Genomic DNA, 19,912 nt, shown 5'->3' with positions numbered 1-19,912 from the left:
GTAGGAAGGCCATGTGACAGAAAATCTAAGGAAAAGATAAGTGACCAAGCCATGATGGGTGATAGGAAAGAGGATATGGAACCCAGCAAGCAGGCCCAAGGACTGGAGGGGCCCAGTGGAGCAGGATCGGGGGGGGGGGGGAGAAAGGTGGCACTGCTGTGTCCCTGTGGTCAGCTGTAAGGGTGGACAGATTGTCAAACGGGGGTACTGCAACAGGAGCAACTTTGGACAGGGTCATAATTCATTTTCCTCAACACCATTATAATTACCAATGGTCATTGATGAACTGTCGTAAGTCAAGAACTACCTGTATACAATATATTTAATGAAATGGTGTAGTCTAATGCAGCTGTTTGCAACCTTTTCACCTTGGCAGCCTGGAGGGGAGCGAGACAGGATGGCTTTGTGTGAATGGTAGGCATGTGCAAGCATGCACAGCTCCATGTACACAAACTGGGTGCTCATAAATGCTGCTCACACAAATGGAGCTGTGTGCATGAGTGTGAGTGCCTGCTGCTCGTGCAAGTGGAGCTATGGATGCACACACATGCTAACCTACCAGTTGTGCGGTCCAGCTCTGAACAGTGGGCCATGGCCCAGTGATTGGGGACACCTTGTCTAATGAAAAACAACTTTTTTTCACTTTCAAAAACTTCTAAAAACGAAATCTAAAACGGTTCAATTGCAATTGTATTTCTCTGTGAGAAATTGATTTTATTCATAATCACTGGAGCTGTGCCCTAGTTAAACATCTGTTTCTTTTGAAATAAATGTAGATAGGTACTGTTTTGCTGAAATGCTGCAGTCTGATTATTTCTTATTGGTGCAGTTAAACCCACAGTATAACTACAGGTGTAACTGCACCAGTGAGAGAGAGAGAGAGAGAGAGATAGGTGATAGATAGATAGCTAGATACCAGTAAACCAGTCTTATGCAACTTTAATTAACATAGAATCTTTGAGATAGCTATATAACTTCATAATAACAAAATATTTTCAAACGACAAGATTATAACTACAAAAATCAGAGTATCGGTACTAAATCAACATATTAGACTTGAACAGCAGCTTCTAACTTTATTTCCAAGAAATGTGTTTTATGATCTAGTGCTGCATGTAAAATGCCCCTTCTCTATCTTTGATGAAGAAGAGATTCTTTACCACCCTAGAAAACATTTACTCAAAAACCAGTCGTTTTGTATTCACTCATGTTTGTTCAAACAGTTCTGCATAGGATGATAGCCATAGCTGCGCAATTAGACATAAAGGGCGCAATCCTGTGCACAGTTCATTGGGAGGAAATGTCATTGTGGCGCTAATTTTCATAATATGTTTCAGTAGAAACATTTGCAAGCAGAGGCTTCTAATACAAAGAGCAGACTCTCTTACAGGATATTACTTTGCATGACTTTTAAATAGGTGCAAGAAACAGGCTTGGAGAAAATGGGTTTCTTTCTCTTTCTTTCTGGCCACTATTAAATTAGATAAATTCAAAATGTGCAGAAGGCTTTCTTATGAGGAAATGTGGTATGGTGCAAAACCATAAACCTCTCCAATGGTCTTCTAACTTCACTCAACTCTCTGTACTAGTTTCCAGGGCTGCTGATGCTGCTAGAATCTGTGTTTTTTTATTCCCTTATTAAATTAAAACCCAGCATTTGTCTTCTAGAAACCAGAACTTTTTAGCATTTCCTTTCAATTAATACATGGTCATACACACTGGACAGTGATTATGGAGTCACCGTAAATTTCTAGTCTTTGTAGAGTTGTGCAAGGTAATTTTCAAGGCAATGGGAGAGCCACCCACCTCCTCCTTCAAGTTTTATAATTCTGAAAACTGAAGACCAGCAGATTGAGTTAACAAGTCTTTTAGCATTTGTACCTCAACATTACATCTAGTTTAATTTAGCTTGCAGTATTTAATTTTAGCAGATTTCCCTCTTTTTGGCATGCAAATCAATATGGCAATTACCATCTAAAAGCTTACCAAGCCCCAGGTCAATGTAAATTGATCATTGTCCATCTTCTACAAAATACTGTCAGGAGCTTGTGGTGCATAGTGAAATTAAGCTCAAAACTGTCTTGCATATCACAAATTTATATTTCATGCTGTTGAAGGATCATCTTCTATGCAACCTTTTCCTAGCACATTGCGTCACATTGGGTATAATGGATTTGATATAATTATGTATTTATTTTGGTATACTGCCAGCTTCTGCCAACCTAGCAGTTCAAAAGCATGTAAAAATGCAAGTAGAAAAATGGGAACCACCAAAGGTGGTTGCATTCCGTGCGCCTTCAGCGTTTAGTCATGCCGACCACATGACCACACGACCACGGCGTTTAGTCATGCCAATCACATGACAGCACTGGCTCTTTTGCTTTGAAACGGAGATGAGCACTACCTCCTAGAGTCAGGAATGACTAGCACATATGTGTGAGGGGAACCTTTACCTTTAAGCATAAAGATCAAGAAATAAGATATTATCCTTGTACCCTGGCATTCAATACTTCATACATTTAAGGCAAAAATCTTCTATATACGTTTCTCTGTTATTATAATTTTGTTTTTATTATTTAAGGAAGGAAAGTAAAAAAAAACAACTTTGTGTACCAAGCTAATACATGCGGGAGAAGGAACTTCTTCAAGAGAATGTAATTTTCAGAGGGGGGAGGGAATGCCCTCTACAAGCTGGTGGCCTCTTTGCTTTCTGCTGGTAAGTCAGCTCATCCATTAAGACAGGCACTGTACAGGCCAGGGGAACCCTTGTGAAACATTCATTACTTCTGCCTAGAAAGATCCCTTTCATAGCTTGCTAAAGGTTCAGGACTAAGGCCTTGTTTGGTGGAAAGACAGGAGGATTAAATTAAGTCAGCACTGAGGATATAGGAAATCCCCCCTCCCTCATCTGCAAATGAGGCCTCTGCTCCATACTCCAATATAGAGAGATTCCTTGCATTCGATCCTCCCAGCCATCCATTGATACAGCAAAAGGATGTTAATCAGGTTCTCAGGAAAGAATCTGCTTGATCTATTTAAGTGGTTAGATTGCTGAAGGCAGTGGGGTGGGAAGAAGAATGCCTATGCACATATTCCCTGTGCACATCAAGCACTGAAAGTGAATGTGTGCATTGCTATTGTGTAAGTGGTTTTGGGCAAACTACTTAACACAATCAATTCTCACAGAATTTTCAAAAATGTTCTTGAAATCAGCTCTTAACAAAGAAGGTCCTTTTTGGAGTGCACAACCCTACAGGGCACACAAAAACTGGATTTACACATTGAACTAAATTAGGGTATTTGCTCAGACTGAAGAAGCTACTTAGATAACCAACTAAATGTTTTGAACCAATAAGAGACATTTTGGACCAACAAGAAGTCCATTTGCCATAACTCAACTTCCAGACGATTCTGCCTGGATAACTGAGAATCTTCAACAACATATTGAACTAAATCATGCCATGCTTTCACAAATAAACACAATTGACTGGCATTCCATAATTTTAATATACAGCACCCAGTCAGATAATAAAAGCAGCTTGTATAAGTGAATCCCCAGGAACAATCCACAAGTCATCTGGAAGTAAGCTTCATTAAACTTAGTGATATTATGACCATGTTCACACAGTATGTTAAGCTATAAAGTAGTAGCTTGGTATGTTATAGCACTCAGTCATTGGATTTGTAAACCATGGTTTATGACTCAGCATTGCAACCAACTCAGCCAGTTGTAATCTATTCAATAAACCAAGGTTAAGCATGGTTTAGCAGCAGTATGAGCTCAATCTATAGACTCAAATTATAAAGCCCAGAGTGCCCACACAAAAACACAGCTAAAATGAGTGTGTGTTAATGTCCTATAAATCTTGCCACTGTTGCAATGTAAAGTAGGAACTCCACCAAAGGAAAATAAGTTTATGGTCTTTCCTTCCTTTTATACCAGTTAATAAACATGAGTATAACTTGAAAGCTTAAAAACCCTGGCCAGAACAGAAAGGATCAATGAACAGTCTAATGTTTGGTTAGATGACATAATGCATCACTTGTGGAAAAAAAAGTTCCTGTGTTTTTACTTCATACACACCCTTTTACTTCAGCTCTGAGGTGTGCACTTTAAGACTGATAAGCAATCTTACAAGACACATTCATTTATTTGTCACCTTCATACTCCGCCCTTCCTCTAAGCTCAGGCAGAGCATAATACTAGTCTAATTTGTCCTCATTGCAGACAACTTTTCTGAACTAGGTTAGAACACCCTTTTCCAAACTAATAATGCTGGACTGAGAGATTAGTTCTCTGTGAGAATAATTCAACCAGAAATTTTGAAAGAGGATCAACTATCTTGTTTCACATATATTTGTAAAAGAATTTGTTGTTCTGTTTGATTTTAATGACTGACAGCAAAACATAGCAATTGATAGATACTATCTCTCAAATAATAGTATTAAAATGACTTATGTCCACATTTTCTGAAACAGATAATCCCTTCAAAAATTGTGAGTTCTAATTCTTCCATAGACATGAAGGGCCAGTCACTCTCTGTCAGCCTAAGCAAGGGATGATGTTGTGAGGAAAATAGGAAGAGGAAGAAGTATTATGTTTGCCACTTTGAGTTATTTATAAAAAGAATAATATAGGTACAATTAAAAATCTTTTAAAAATCAATCCTGCCTCTAATACTCAGGGTTTCTTTTCAACCCTTCTGCTTTGGAATAGGAAGAGGGAATAGGGCCTAGGAAGCCTGCAGTAATGTCAACAGTGGGTTTTACATTAGAAGCAGAAAGGAGTGGGGGCAGGGAAGAGCTATTTTAAGCACAATAAAGTCACTGGATGCTCGTAGTTAGTAAGAGTTGCTTAAGCGGCCACATTTCTCTAGAGTAAAAGTCATGTCAAGCGCTATACAAATGCAAAGAACCATGATTGAAGGAACGGGACCAATCGAACAGCCCGAAGTAGCAGGGAGCTAAGAGAACACAACTTCCAGACGGTCTCAACTCCTAAAGTCGATGGTACTCCTGGTTGTCGCTGCCTTCAAGTCGAGGCACCCGTAACTTTGGATGGCTGCCCCCAAATGCTAGTATTTTGTTTCCGCGCCTCAGAGCTAGAGCAATCTTCCTTGACGACTCTGCATCGACACCCATTAATTTCCATAAGGGCGCTTAACCTCGGCTTCAGTGCGAGTTTGGGGAATGAAGACACAGGTCTGTGGTTGCATTAATTGATCGGATTCTTTCTCGTGCACCCGCCACTCCCGCCTTTCTCCTAGGTGTATATATTTAGCTAGCAGACACCCAGAGGGTTTTGAAAAGACTCCCGAGTTCCCTCCTCCCACCTCCCTGCAGCAAACACGTTCAAGAACTGCTTGCAGCAGGGGAGCAACCGAGACTCTCATCTGTTTGGTTGATTACAGCCGTAAAACAGAAGACGTGTAATTTCAGTTCCCGCTCCAGATCTTGGGCTTCATTTCCAGGGGCCCACTTATTCGGGGGAGGGGGAAGAGACGCTGTAAGCTTTATTTGTCCTCGTCCCTATTAGCTATGCAGCCAATCTATCATTTCCGGCGGTGCTTCCATCTAATTACCGATGTATATAGATGTGACGTGCAAAGAACTGCCGAGCTGCCTGCTTGGCTTTGCTTGGACTCCTCATCGGGAACCTTTCCAGAGAGGGCTGGAGCGCCGGGAGTCTCAGCTCCAGACAAAGAGAGAGAGAAAAGCTGATCCGCGCTGCAGGGCAAATCCAAAGCAAATCAGCTTTCCCGGGGGCTGAGAAAGGGTCTGCGACCTGAGGCAGGGCGGTGGGGGGGAGGGACGGTTCATCGGAAAGGATGAGCGTTTGTATTCCTTCGAGAGTGGCTTGGTGTTGCCGTAGTCTCCTCGTTTCCCCTTCCCCATCTCAGAAAATAAAGCATAAATCGAGGCGTGCTCGCAAAGTCAGAACCACTATTTACCTTCTGAATCTGCAGGCAAGTCTAAAGCGCCTCAAGGCAGCGGAGGGTGAGTTTATGCCTGGGCTGGTCCGTTTGCATGAAACAAATATAAAGAAGCCAGCCAACCCAGCAGGAGTGTGAAACAAAGTCAGTCCTGACCGACGCGTTTCCTTACTTTCCAAACCCCACCCACCACCGCCGTTGAAGAAGGAAACTGGATTCTGCTCCGAAGGTTGTTTGCGGAGAGATATTTGCCCGGAGAGCTCCTCTCCGGCTGAGCTTTGTCCCTTCATGTCAGGCGCGCGCGTGCACACACACACACACACGCACACACACTCCATCCTGGGGAAAAGCGATCTGTCGTTCTCCAGCTTGATTCTCCCTCCTCCACGTCTGGCTTGTCTAGTCCTCCTCGGTATTTGTCTGGCTCTGCACCACCAGGACATAGGGTTAAGCGGGCTCAGTGGAGTTCCCAAACAAGAGGAAACTTTTGGGAACGGAAGGCACTGGCACTCGCCTTGAAAAGGAGGTGGGAAAATTATATTCACGAGGCATTTAGATAACAAGGGTGAGCAACTTAAGGGTTCACCATGATCTGCCCTAAGAAAGCACACGACCATAGCCACTGACTAACCTGGTCTATTCCTTTAAAGCACAGAAATTGAGTTAGGGCCCTGACCCGTGAAGGGTTAACAACACCCATTCTCAAGCACCGAATAACGTGCTGACCTTTTTCTCTGCGTCTCCCCCACACTCCTTTTTCAGGCTCCGGTTCTTTCGCTCGGAAGGAGCCTGAACGGCTGTCTAGACCGATCTATCATAGGCGGTCAAAACAATACCGGTGGAAAGCCTCTCTTTTTTCCATGTCGATTGTTCTATCTCACCTTCGAGAAAGGGAGGAGGATAAAGAAATTGTCTGCCTGCCAGCCCCAAAGACCATTCAGAATGCTTAGAAGATGTCTACCTTTCTGCCAGACAAATGGGATATTGCCCGCTTTTTTTTAACAGTCGCCAGAGACGCTCCACTCCTTTCTGTTCCTATTCTGTAACCCAAAGGAGAGAGGATTGGGCTCATTCAAATATAATAAATCAAATGAGTGAACTGGGGTAAGAATAGATTAGAATCTAGGCCTCCCATGCATCCCCAAATTTAATCCGCGCCTCGAAGGGCCTTAGCCCACAGATCCAGTTTCTTGGGATCGCCATCCTTATTTCGAAACAAGGTAGTTTGCGTGGTGTGAACTAGATGGCAAATTCTGCCATGGGTGGGGAACATACAGTGCCCTGCACCTTTGTCAAGTATACTTTGGAGATACGCACAACTACTAATTCCGAGAGCTCTCCTGAGTTTAAGTCCAGTTCGAGAGAGTGTGGGGGAGCCTTTACAGCCCTCTTAAAATCAAGTAAGAGTTTTGTTTCCTTGTTCGCACGAAAACAAACCGACCACCATCCACGGAAACACATACATGACTTGTAAAAGTGGGTTGAACGAGAAACCTGAGAATAAGCACAAGTCTCCTGGTTCTCTAGAGCAGTTCCACTGCTTTGCTGTAAGGGAAATGGTTTGAAAATTGTTATCCATATCTTGAGGGCATCGCATCGCGGGACAAGCCTGTTGGTGCGACTACAGTATTTCCAAAACAAAGTTGCTACAGACAGCGAGCGAATAAATAGTGGTTAGAAAGGTGGGAAAGGAGGACCCATTTGCCAAGGGTGAATACCTAATGCCCTAGGACAGCCGTTTTTGATCTGTAGGCTCTGTCCCCAATGCCCCAGAGGAAGGCTGTAAGAGCGTTTGGCGTCTTTTCATGTAAGGGGGGGGGGGGTGAAATCGCGCTTCTTATCTTGGTCGGCAGATAGACTTGGAGGGGCCCCGCTCAGGGATCCCTTTGCCCTGGGCCTCCTTCACAAGGAGCCTCGAGAAAGCAAAAGTTCAGAAAACCTTGACAGATCTGGACTCGGCACAGGTCGTCCTTCCCTCAGCGCCCTTTTCAGAGAAAGGAAACACAAAGCCACATGCTTCCTCGGAATAGACGGAAACCCCAGAGGGAGGATCGTTAGAAAAATAATGCGGAAACAGGCTCCTGGGCGATCGCCATTAAATAAAAGGCATTTTTTTGCCAAAATCCTACTGCGGTGGTAAGACATTCCTCTCGACCCAGCCCTCTTTCCGGAGCCGCCGACGTACCTCGCTCTTGTGAGTTTGAGATGTAGCCAGCATGCCAGCACGGAAGGTGAGCGAAGCGTCACAAGCGAAAGATCGCCCCTGAAGCAGCTGCGCGAGACAAAAAGGAGCTACGTGCCTCAGACATGGTGCTCTGGCATCCCTGGAGTCGACGGGAAAGCGGGGAAGGGGATTGCAAACAATCTTGCTGGCCCCTTTCTCTGCCCCAGGGGCTACCAGACAACTTTTTAAGCTACCCGTAGTTAAGAAAGAGGAGACGGACCCGCGAGATTCCCAACTGTTCTATTGGGCCCCACGCTCTTCACACACATCCTTTGAACTGGAATACTACCACTGGGATATCCCCTGCCCACCCCGCCAAATTTAGTCTCCAGTGGCCTCAAAAACCACCGGTGAAAAAACTAGTCACTGCCCCCACAGGCTTTTTCAAAGAGTCCCTAGGAAAACAAGCACACCCACTGAGATACAGACGTCTTTTTCCTCAGCCACACGTCGTTCTTCAGTTCCCGGCACTCATCTTTTTTAGTCCGCTGCTCAGCGATCTATAAGGACGAACCAATGAGCCTTTCTAGCAATACTTCCCGGGGCCCTGAGCTTCCTCGATCGAGCTCTGAGCGTTTTTCTCCTTCACCCACACTCCTCATTGCCCCTGGGAGCCGAAAAGTGGCGGCTGCCAGGTGGGGCTTTTACAGGCCTTTCCAAATCGGAGAGATAAGAGAGAATGAGACGCCGTAAGGTCTCCTTCCCTGCCCCCACTTTTCTGCTGGAGCAGACAGAGAGCGGCAGCTTCTCTTTTCTCGTCTCTCCATCGCCCCCCCCCCCGCACTGCTTCACAGCCCAACTGCTTCCAAACTTCTGGCCAGCCCCCACGACACACCCGTCCCCGGAGTACCCCACCCGCAATTCTCAGCCAGCGGACATCTAGGCTGCGACCGCTGGATTTGCTAATCTCTCTGCCTTCTCTATTCCGCCTTCCTCCTGGGATTCCGGGTCCTTTCAAGTTGAAATAAATTCTGGCAACAATCCCAGCCCTAGAAAGGCAGGCTTCAAGCAAGGCGCGCGCTGTCTTTTTTTTTTTTTCTCATGCGCATCCCAGCCACACCTGGTGTGGAAGGAAAAGAACGCCTAGCCTCGGTCTTACTTTAGCACAAACCGAGAAGTCTAAGCTAGGAGACAGATTCTTCGGACGAATCAGGCTTGGGTCCCTCGGGTGGCTTGCCCGCCGCGGCGCTTCCGCGAAACGCGAGGAGCATTCAATGTGAAGATCACTGACCTTAGTCTCCGCTCCAGAGACGCTGCCGGGGACAGAGTCCAGCGCTGCCGTCGCCTGTTCCTTTTCGAGCGCCTCGCGTCCGTTTTCTAGGTGAGCGAGAAAAGTTTGACGACCTCAGAGGCGAGAGGCCGGAGTTGCCCCAGAGACTGACAAAACTGGCCCCGGTTCAACTAGACAGAGGCAGGTGGGACCGGGTGGGCGGAGAGAGGCCGAATGCCAGCGTTTCCCTCGGCTGAGTTCAACAACCCGCCGGGCTCCCTCCGGTTGCTTTCCGGCTCCGCTTTAGTAACGCCATGTTGCTGCTGTGGCTTCTCGGGACTGATCTTGGCGGCGCCTACAGGCTCCTTTCCCCCTCCCTTCGGAGAGTCTGTGTCCTGGCTGCGGCTGCAAGTGTGCGTGTGTGTGGCTGGGCTGGCTCTGGGGATTTAATCCACAGGGAAAGCCGTTCTTCCTCACCTTGCCGCTGGGAGAGCGGCCTCCGTCTGCTGTACGCTGCCCCCCCCGCACGGCCTCCTCCTCCTCCCCGCCCCCTTCTCTCTCTCCTCCCCACCCCCCGGGCTTAGCACTCAGGGAGCCGCCGCCAGCAGAGGCAATGCCGTCGCCGTGCTCGCCCAGCGAATCTCTCTCCCCTCACTCCCGAGTGCCTCGCTTTTTTCTTGTTGCAAGGCTCTTCGCTTTCTCTTCTTAATTGATTCTTCCTCCACTTCTCCCCCCCCCCTCTCCGTTTCCTGGCTTGTCGTTATTTCTCTTGGCTGATCTGGTCTTAGCAAGCCCCCCTTTCCACACGCCCTGCCTGCTTCTTCGCCTGAGGGCGTCCTGAGGAGACTCCGCTCCCCTTTTGACCAAGCGAGGTTAAAAAGGAAAGTCTCCCGCCCCCTCCAGACTCCCTGCTGGGCTCGCTACCCAGAAGGCCAGTGGAGAGCTGCAATTACCATAAAGCTCCTCTCCCTCCGCTTAGCCAAGCTGTCAAAGCTCCGGCAGCAGGCGCAGCCAGACACCAGCGCTAGACCGCCGCACTCGCCGCCCGGGCTGCCTTGTCTTTTCGCCCCAGCAGTGCGGTCGCTTCTTGCCTCAGGATGCGTCCCCCGCCTTCTCACAGCACCTTTCTGTGCCGCTCTCAGCTGCCCCTCGGCCTTCATGATGGCGAGGCAAAAGTGCCCATGCCGCAGAAGTCATCCTTGTTCTCCTTGCTAAGGGAGCAGATGCCTCCTGCCGTTTTCCCCCCTCCAGGTGAGACCATTCTCTGGCCGCCACGTTTTTCCTTCTGCTCTCATATCCCCGAGAGCCCCAGAAGGACTGTTTCTTTGTCTCCCCTCCCACGCGCTCTATTGTCACGCACAGTGTACCCCTTTCCCATATGCCCCCCCTGCACTTTCCATCTTTTCTGACCAGTGCGCTCCCCTCCCCCCACGGAATTGCTTCTCAGGGCCTCCTTTTTTAAAGAGTACGGTGTGTGCTCTGCCTTCCTTCCAACCTATACTTAAGTCTCCCTCAAACGAACCGTTTTCCATTATCTCGCTTCTCCAGAAGCATACAAACCGTCGTTCTCCTCGAGCGTTTCCCTCCTCCCGTGTTTTGTTAATCGACTCTGCACCCACAGCTCTTCATTTGGCTCGTCTTCCCTATTCGCTATTTTTGTCCCATCGTGGGATGCCCTGTCTTTCCGCCCCCGCCCCGTTGCCCCGAGCCTTTCTGTTGTAATGAGAAACATTCGTTTTTCAGCAGCTACTTTCCGAAATAACAAACGGCTTCTCTTCGTTTGATTTCTGAAAGGCAATGCTCGGTAGTCAGAGACCGTAGTCTCACTCTAAAATTTCCAAACACGTTTCTATGTGACGTGGAAATCGCGGGGAGCGCTTCGCACGCCGGCTTCTCTCAGTACAATTTGGATCGCTGGGACGCTAGTTCTTTGGCGTATCGGCTGCTAGAGTGGTATTTTTGACTTAGTAGGTCAGCTGGTGAATGTCGGGTTTGCGACGCCCATCTTGACTGATACTCGCTTATTCGGTTCTTCCGCTCGCGACTCGTGGTTCTATACTGCATTCAGCGGTGGCTGGAATTCACAAGACGCAATCTACAGGAAATAACTCTGTACCTCAAGAAGTGGGGGGTGCGCGCGCATTCCATGGCCATTTATCACAGGAGTAGGGTAGTACCATTCCTCATTACAGAGATTTATCTATCGTGTCAACCAACCAGTGCTTGGCCCATACGTTGGCAGTGAAGACAGACTTCATTTCATTACAGGCTTTATATCGCAACAACTATGGCTGGATGATGAGATACATCTCTAGTGAAGAAAGGTACAAGTAGGGATTGCTAAGTATGTCAGCAGTCCATATGTATATGATTTGGAGCAAGCCCCACTGAGCATGATGGGTCTGATTTTGTAAGAAACCTGAGCAGTAATTGTGCAGTCGTCTCCGATTCTTACTTCCGATCCTTGCTCGAAAAACTTCCAACTATGTAAAAGAACTGTGGATCTAAACATGCTTTTCAGAAAGTCAGTATATTTCCGTTGAGACCTGCTTCTAATTGGACAGGTCTTGTTAATGACCATGAAAAGTAGGAAGTTTGGAAAGGGACAATAAAGCAGCCCAGTGAAAATGAATGAAATTTTATTATCACCCACCAGAGTGGTAATTATATCCCCACCCTCTTTCATCCCAGTCTTCAAAAGCGAGTATAAGCTGTTTACATCAAGACCCCAAAAAAGTAAAGAAAAGAAGATCCAATACACAGAACTCCAGAAAAACTATGATCTGCCTGTTTGTCATCAAGAAGTCCAGGAATCTGTGGGGAAAAAGAAAGCACGTTTAAACCTGAATCCTAGCTACATTTTCCTAGTCTAATATGTGACTTACTCAATATGCCAGAACACTTCTGAAATTCCCTTTTCTAATCATGCAAATCTCTTATGTTTAAAGGAAAATAAATAAGAGTTCCTTTGAACAACTTTCTGGTCTGAAAGCATTTTATATAGTTCCTGCTTTTGGCTTGCACCTTTATACCAAATAAAGGAGTGAAAGTAGGAGTGAAAAATACCTACATTTGTAACCTAAAACCTTGGGTATGCACACAAGCTCTTCAAAGCTGATAGAAGGAACAAAAAGACATCGATTTCCTAAGCAGTCGAATAAATGCTCTTAAAGGGGAAGGGAACAAGTTTTAAATGAAGCGCCTCTCCTAAACTGCAAATGTTTTGGAAAGATTTTCCTCGGAAGTGACTGAAAGGAGAACTTAAATCCGTTTTGGTCGATTCAGTCTTGTTTTCTGTTCATGGGTTTATATGTCTGAAGACATTGCACTCATTTTCCCCTCCCTCCACCTCCCATAAGGAGCACAAGGACTCGCCCTATTATACTGTAATTCTGTTTAAAGCATACATTTTAGATGTAGACATTAACATTTTTTGGCTGAATCCACATGGGATATAGTCGCAGCTGAAAACTGAGGGTTGAATTAAGTAGAACTAAGACGTTTTACTTCACCTTCCTTTTCGGAGTTACCAGACTTAACTGGTAAAGTTAATTATTTCCTATTTTAACCCTTCATGTGCTGTTTCCCCCCAAAAAAACTTTCTGAAGCATCTGTTATCACTCATTATCCAGTGTGAGGCTGTAGCCTTAAACGAACTTGAGTTGTCAGAGGACTATGATCCGACCCTCTTAAAGATAAAGTCCCCGGCAATCCTGGGGAGGCGTGCCAAGTTCCTGGCTGAACCCAGACTGCCTGATTCCAATTACGCCCTTGCTTAACCGGGTTCTCTGGGGCTGCCTATGGAGGCTACATTCTTCTATCACTCCCTCATGGCACAGAGGCCCTTGCAGCCACATTCTTAGTGGAAACCTCGACTAGTTGGTTTTCCGCCCCTCCTTTGCGTGCGCTGGGTTTTTCCCCTCCCCTCATTTTTTTCTTCAGGATTTCCTGAGACTGCAAATCCTCGGCATCCCCAGCGGCCCAGCCACGGCCTTGGTGGTGTTTCGCTCCCTTTCTCCTATCCCCGTGGTGTCTGGCTGAGCGGAATCCCCTCCGAGGGACATGCAGACGAAGGAACTGAAATCGCCATCGTCAGACACCCCCCCCCCTCGCCTGTCCTCGGGGAGCTGACTTTGAGGTCAGGCCGTTGTGCTACACTCGGAAAAGAAAAACTCGAGAGCGAGTTGTAGACAGAGGCGCTCCAGATGGCGTTTATAGAAAGCTAACGAGAACTTCACGCCCAGTCCTGGGTAGGTATCCTGCCTACCTCATGAATTACTCCTGAAGATGCTGCTGCTGTTAATGGCTGGCCAAAGGGGAAATGGGATCTCGGTGCTGCTGGCTGCTTCCGCCTGGCTTCTCCTAGCTACTCTGGCCAGGCAACGGATTCACTGCGCTCCTATTTCTTAACTCCACGTGGTTGTTCGCTCCCCCTTTTCCGGGCAACAATGCCCAGAAAAGCAGGAGATTGGTCTTCCAAGGCACATTATCAATCAAAAAGGCCTTGCGTGCTGGAGGCCCGATGTCTGATCAACCTCCGCCCTCGATTCAGTCCTTTTCTCCTTCCTAAGGGTGTCGCTCACATTAAATTCATTAGCGCTTTGCTCAGCTAGGGGGGGGGGGGCTACAAATAACTCAGCAATTCTGAGCTTTGAATGGCCCTCCTTGAGTGTGCCTTAAATCAGGCTGCTGCTATTGCTTCCTGGGAGCCTGGTTTAATACGAATGTAGAAATCTGAATAGCAAAACATGGCCACCTTGGCTTGGCCTTATACAGCAGATATGATCAGTCTTGCACGCCTGATTTAACCATCAGGAAAATAAAAGACATTGCAATTGCTATTTATTTAACACACACAAACCCTGATTGCAATAGATAGAATTTCTTATGTAGTAATCTAGAATTTCTTATGTAGTAATCTAGAATTTATTTTCCCAACCACTGTCTCCTGATTTCTTATCCTTTTTCTGATTTGCTGCACAAAAGTAACCAAATTTTGTGTTGACATTTTGTATTACACCTATAACACAGGGACATCTACCCAATGCAGAACCATGTTTTAGCAGATATTGTGTTTTATTTTAGAAAGTCAAATACTTGGACTGTAATTCTAAATGAAGTGATTTGGAAGCAGCTTTCTGGATAATTAATGGTTGTTACTTCTGAGTAGACCCAATTAAGAATACTGCAGAAGGGATAAAAAAAACTCACTGGTTGCAATTCTACAGGATAATCAGTAGGCATCTATGCTGGTATATACACAACACACTCATATAGTCAGTAGACAGGAAAAAAAAACTTGTTTTAGGCATGTAATACACACATACATACAAACACACTCTACCAACAAGTGAGAGAGAACTCACAAGGCCTTTCTATCTCTGAAACCTTAACACTGGAAAAACAAAAATAATTGAGCCAGCCTGTCAAAAGAAAGTGTTCTGGTTTGGTGAATATATGGTCATGTCTATATAATTTATAGAATTTACCAGTGTAGTTCTGCTCAACCCTTTTTTCTGACGGGGGTGGGTAGGCTTAGAGAAATCAATTTTTTTTCTTTGCTGCTTCTCCTTTTTTCCTTCCAGTGAAGGACATGGAAATCACAGAGTATTGTGTCTATAAAAGAACCAGTGTGGTGTAGTGGTTAAGGCACCAGACTAGAAATTGAGAGACTGAATTATAGTCCCATTTTAAAGACAAAACCAACCAAGTTTGTTTGTTTTGTTTGTTTTGTTTTTATTGGATTTATATGCCGCCCTTCTCCCAAAGGACTCAGGGCAGCGTACAACATTAAAAAGCACACATCCCCAAAATTAAAAAGAAATTAAATATATATCCCAAAAAACAAATCGAAGTTATGGAACAATACATTTAAAAAATGAGTTAAAATTAACAGGCCAGGCCAGCTTGCTGGAAAAGCCAACTTTTTAGGGCGCGTCGGAAGGACCGGAGGTCAGGGATTATGCAAAGCTCCGGGGGCAGCTCATTCCAGAGGGAAGGAGCTCCCACAGAGAAGGCTCTCCCCCTGGGGGTCACCAGCCAACACTGTCTGGCCGACGGCACCCTGAGGAGGCCAACTCTGTGGGATCGTACTGGACGGTGGGAGGCTACTGGTGGCAGTAGGTGGTCTCGCAGGTACCCTGGGCCTAAGCCATGGAGCGCTTTAAAGGTCATAATTAATACCTTGAATCGCACCCGGAAAACAACCGGCAACCAGTGTAGGCCGCCTAAAAGGGGTGTAACATGGGAGCACCTAGGTACCCCCATGACAACCCACGCGGTCGCATTCTAGACCAGCTGAAGCCTCCAGGTGCTCTTCAAGGGCAGCCCCATGTAGAGAGCATTGCAGTAGTCCAGGTGAGAAAAGACGAGGGCATGAGTGACTGTGCACAGAGCATCCTGATCCAGGAAGAGGCGCAACTGATGTACCAGGCGAACCTGGTAAAAGGCCCCCCTGGTCACGGCCGTCAGGTGTTCTTCTAAACTAAGCCGTGTATCCAGGAGGACTCCCAGATTGCGAGCCTTCTCTGAGGGGGCTAAAATTTCTCCCCCTATCACCAAAGATGGAACAAAGTGTACAAATCGGGATGACGGATGGCCCAGTTGTACAAATCAGGATGACCGTGGCCCAGTCACTTTCTCAATCCTAGGAAGAAGACAATGGCAAATCACTTCCAAAAACTTCCGAAGAAAACTGTGGGAACTTGTTACTTCTGTGCACCACATAAAGGTGCCTCCTATTCTTCTGCTCCATGCTTTACTATTTGGAAAGTGGTAATTATCTCAATCCCAGAAAGAAACAACATTGATTTCAGTGGAAAATATGTTAGTGAACAATAGTGACCTACTCTACCTAGATGGGTGAACGGTACTATAGTCTTCCCTCATATTATTCTTCCTATCTCTGGTCCACTTGTATAAACAGCAGATGAGGTATAGCACTCTCCTGACAATGCCACTTCAGACCATATTTGACAGAATGCCTCTTCCAGTTTCAAACTAACAACCCCAAACAAAATAATTAAATGCTGAAGAGATTACAAAAAACAGCCCTCGTTACCTAGTTATTGTTAGGATACATGGGACGCCACCTGTAGTATAAAGTGATATTATTCTGATATAGGTATATTAATAGTAAATCTATTAAATAAAATAGAAAAAAGAAAAGAAAGCCACTGGTGGTGTATTATGTTCTTTAAGTTAATTTAACATAATGTTTTATAAAAACAATTATAAACCAGTTTATAATATATAATAAATGAATAACTGGAAAAAAAATTTTTTTGAAGAAGTTATGCAGTTTAAAAATGTGAAAAATAAATAAAAATAGTGTATACTTGAAAAAATCAATACTACTTATTTTAAAACACAGGTAAGGAAACTTTGACCCACCAAGTTCTGGATATATATAGCTGGGAAATATAATCAATTACATCTGAGATGATGGGAAAGACCCAGGTTCCTTCTTTCTCCTCCAGAGAAAAGATACTTTGAATGAGAGCCTGGTTGCATATTCAAGATAAGGTTTGGGGCAGAAATCAGGAATTTATCCAGTGACTGCATAGGAGGTGAACATTGAGTGAAATTAAGGAAATGATCCTAATGTAATGCATCCTAATGTAATGAAAAGTGTTTAGTACTATTTTGGACCATTTAAAATCATCTGTCTAAACTATATGCAGCATACAAATGTTTTGAAGAATGCCAATTTGAGAACCAATATTGAAATTAGTTTGGTTAACTGAAAAGACCATAATTCAGAAGGAAATATTTATTTATTATGTTAAGCACCTATATCAAACCCTGCCAGAACTATTGCAATTAAGCCCTGGCCACTAATGGCTGTTTATAGCCCAGCCATTTTGCCATTTTGCCTGTTAGGCCAGGAAATCCTGGGAGAGTTTCCAAGAATGCCCTTTGCCACAGAGCAGAAGGTTGAGTTGCCTGTCATTCCTGGGGTACAGCAGGAAAAGGGAAGCCATTGTCATGCTTGATGGTGTGAAAGGGGAATCTCGCCTCTTGCTGCTCTGACAACCAATCACAGAGCATTGGTAACAAGTGCTGAAAAGGCTAAGCTCTGAAACCTTGTTCAGTTCTCTTAGCTCTCAGGCAAGCCAGTAAGAGAGGACAAGTTTAGTTTCTACTGACTAACCCAAATAATAGATGTCCCACCTCTACTAGAAACAAGTTGGTGAGGAAGAATGTCTTAGAAAAGCATCAACCTTAGGACAATTTTGACTATGTTTATACAAATGTGTATCTGTTATAACCCATTTACACTACCCAGTAGTCAGGAAAGAATGCTTCCCAAATGCTTTGAAACTGTGTTTCAACATTGAAACATAACATTCTCAAGAATGGTCTTTCTGAATAAATGTGTCCAGTAATTTTCATTTTTTTTCTTTCTGGTCCTTCTCCCATCCAATTAATCCAATTTAGCAAAGCTAGATTCAGGATCCAAACATTTTCTGGATCATTTAGCTACATGTCTGAATAAAGACAGGAATAGTTTACAGAGAAGTTATTGGGCTCATTCAGAGTTGAAATTTTAGATGGGAATTCTGTTATTTTTTGCAGCAGTGATTTATAGCATCTAGTCATACAGCTATTGCTGGGCCAAAATAACTAATGTGGAGTCTTGATATGATTTCAACAGTCATATAGACACGCTTTATATCATTTCACTTCCTATTATGATATACCTGCCTTGTGCCTCCAGTATTTATTATGGATAACTGACTAAATTAAAATTATCATTCATCTATCTAGTTCCTTCCCCATATTTCGAAACTATTGGAGCACTATAACCCAAAGACATTCAAATGGCACTTGATTGGGGAAAGGAGAGTAGTAACCTGGTTAAGTCTCAGGCATTCTCATCAAGGCATTTTAAGCCAAGTAAGCTTGAGTGCCTTTTAGCTATAAATCCCATCCAAGCCTGCAAAAATGCAGATAACTGGAAGGGCAGAAATAATAGATTTCCCTTCTTGCACCCTGAGGATAATGGTGTCACTAGACTTCAGATTGCAAATAAGGAACACAGGTTCTCTTTTGGTCATCTGAAAAAGTGGCTCCCTCCTATTCAGCATCCAAGTGGTGGTACAGTCCAAGTACAGGCTGGTCACTGAATTTTGAACAGAGATTGGGCTGTTTCTCTGCTGAACTGCACTATAATGCTGGGAAAGAAGAAAAACCCTCAATCTTCCAGCCAACACAGCTTTGGCTTTAGTGATTGGATACAAGTGGTGAGTCATTTTCGGCCTCTTTCTATTCCACATGAAGCAGCAATCCTCTCTTCCCCAGGGTTGGGGCTTTGGAGTCATTATAGTGGCCTTCTCAGAGCCACCATGGGTTCCTCCCTATTGAAAACCAGAACCACATAAGAGGCCATGCCAGAACCCCACTTTGAGGTAGAGCACACCATGCTGGAAAATTCTTGTGGCCCAATAACTAGTGTGGGGCAGCTATTTTTCCATTCTGGCTGAGCAGCATTTACAGCAGAGCAGAGGAAGTGACAATGCAAATTCTTAGAGCTGGGATGGAGAAATGGTGTGAACTGGGGAAAGATGAGTCTTAAAGCTTGTGTTTTTCACCCAAAAGGGGAAAAGATAAAATTTGATGACTGATCCAGCAAATGATTCTCTGGTTTCTTGAAGGTACAGAGACTAGCAAGAGCTTCTGGCAAAGAACAAAACCCGTCACTGAAAACTTTCTAACACCAGGAATGCCCTATAATGCCAATACTTCAAAAGACAAAATGGGGAAGAGACTGAAATGGGTTCAACATTTAAATAGAAAACCTTGTTTGTAGACCTACTACATGAAAATGTCCAGAGGGTGTCTGGTTGCATGTTTTTCTAAGTAAAGCAAAAGAAGGTTTGGTTCTGACATTTTATGGAAATAGGCTGCCTCAATATGCAAATAGTTAAACTGGGAATCTCATTCAACTCCAATGGACAGGTCTAGGTGAAGACATGGCTAAACTCAGTTTTTATCTGATCTAATTGGAACTATAAATTTAACAGACAGATCAGTTTGCAAACATTCTTGTTTTTCAAGAAAGCATTGGTCTCAAAAATGCAGGAGAGATTGTTTAAATCTGCTAACTTCTTTTTGCTTGGGCTTATGCTACCCAACCCAAATGGTACCCATTTCCTCTCTGCCCAGTCTATTACAGGCTCCAATTGTTCACCTTAGACAGTAATGAAATTACAAGGATTTGTTAATCCAGACTCCTGATCTCTGCAATACAGAGAAGCATATTAGCCTCTCTCCTAGTGCAACAGCTGCAAGAAAATGGGGAAGGGTAGCTGTCTTACAGGCTTATTTATACATTCATTTGTTCAATTTATATAGCCTCCTGTCTCACACATGTGATGGCTTCACTGGAACTAGGCAGTGATTCTGTTGTCAGGACCACTTGCAAAGGAAAAATTTCCAAAAGAAACACAAACTAAAGCACTAGGAGTCCTCTTCATTTTCCTTCATCTTTACTGGAGTAGCAGGGGTTTGATAGGCCACCCATCAAAGAACAAGAACTACTCA

At 44.8% G+C, this 19,912-nt stretch overlaps 2 protein-coding genes across 9 annotated transcripts in view; both read right to left on the bottom strand.

Moving 5' to 3' along the window:
- BCOR (BCL6 corepressor) overlaps positions 1 to 10,951 on the bottom strand; it is an 85,142-nt gene extending 74,191 nt beyond the window's left edge. For 5 of the 6 annotated variants that reach the window (XM_081950043.1, XM_081950041.1, XM_081950048.1 and 2 more), the window contains exon 1: positions 9,389 to 9,862. The gene's annotated coding sequence lies outside the window, so the exon portion shown is untranslated. Of the gene's footprint in view, positions 1 to 9,388; positions 9,863 to 10,927 lie in introns of those variants that run through there. The other variant, XM_081950042.1, reaches the window with a different exon arrangement.
- A 1,038-nt stretch (positions 10,952 to 11,989) lies between these two features.
- Positions 11,990 to 19,912, bottom strand: part of LOC309391775 (uncharacterized protein) — a 61,476-nt gene continuing 53,553 nt past the window's right edge. For all 3 annotated transcript variants that reach the window (XR_014175331.1, XR_014175332.1, XM_081952501.1), the window contains exon 4: positions 11,990 to 12,181. Coding sequence is in view for 1 of the 3 variants with exons in the window: in XM_081952501.1 (XP_081808627.1) it covers positions 12,165 to 12,181 (17 nt within the window). In the remaining 2 variants the exon portion in view is untranslated. The remainder of the gene's footprint in view (positions 12,182 to 19,912) is intronic.

This window comes from Natrix helvetica (genome assembly GCF_964273705.1).
Source record: "Natrix helvetica genome assembly, chromosome: 4".
Classification (NCBI taxonomy): Eukaryota; Metazoa; Chordata; class Lepidosauria; order Squamata; family Natricidae; genus Natrix; species Natrix helvetica.
The sequence above is the reverse complement of the archived record's forward strand: the minus strand, read 5'-3'. Positions and strand labels throughout refer to the sequence as shown.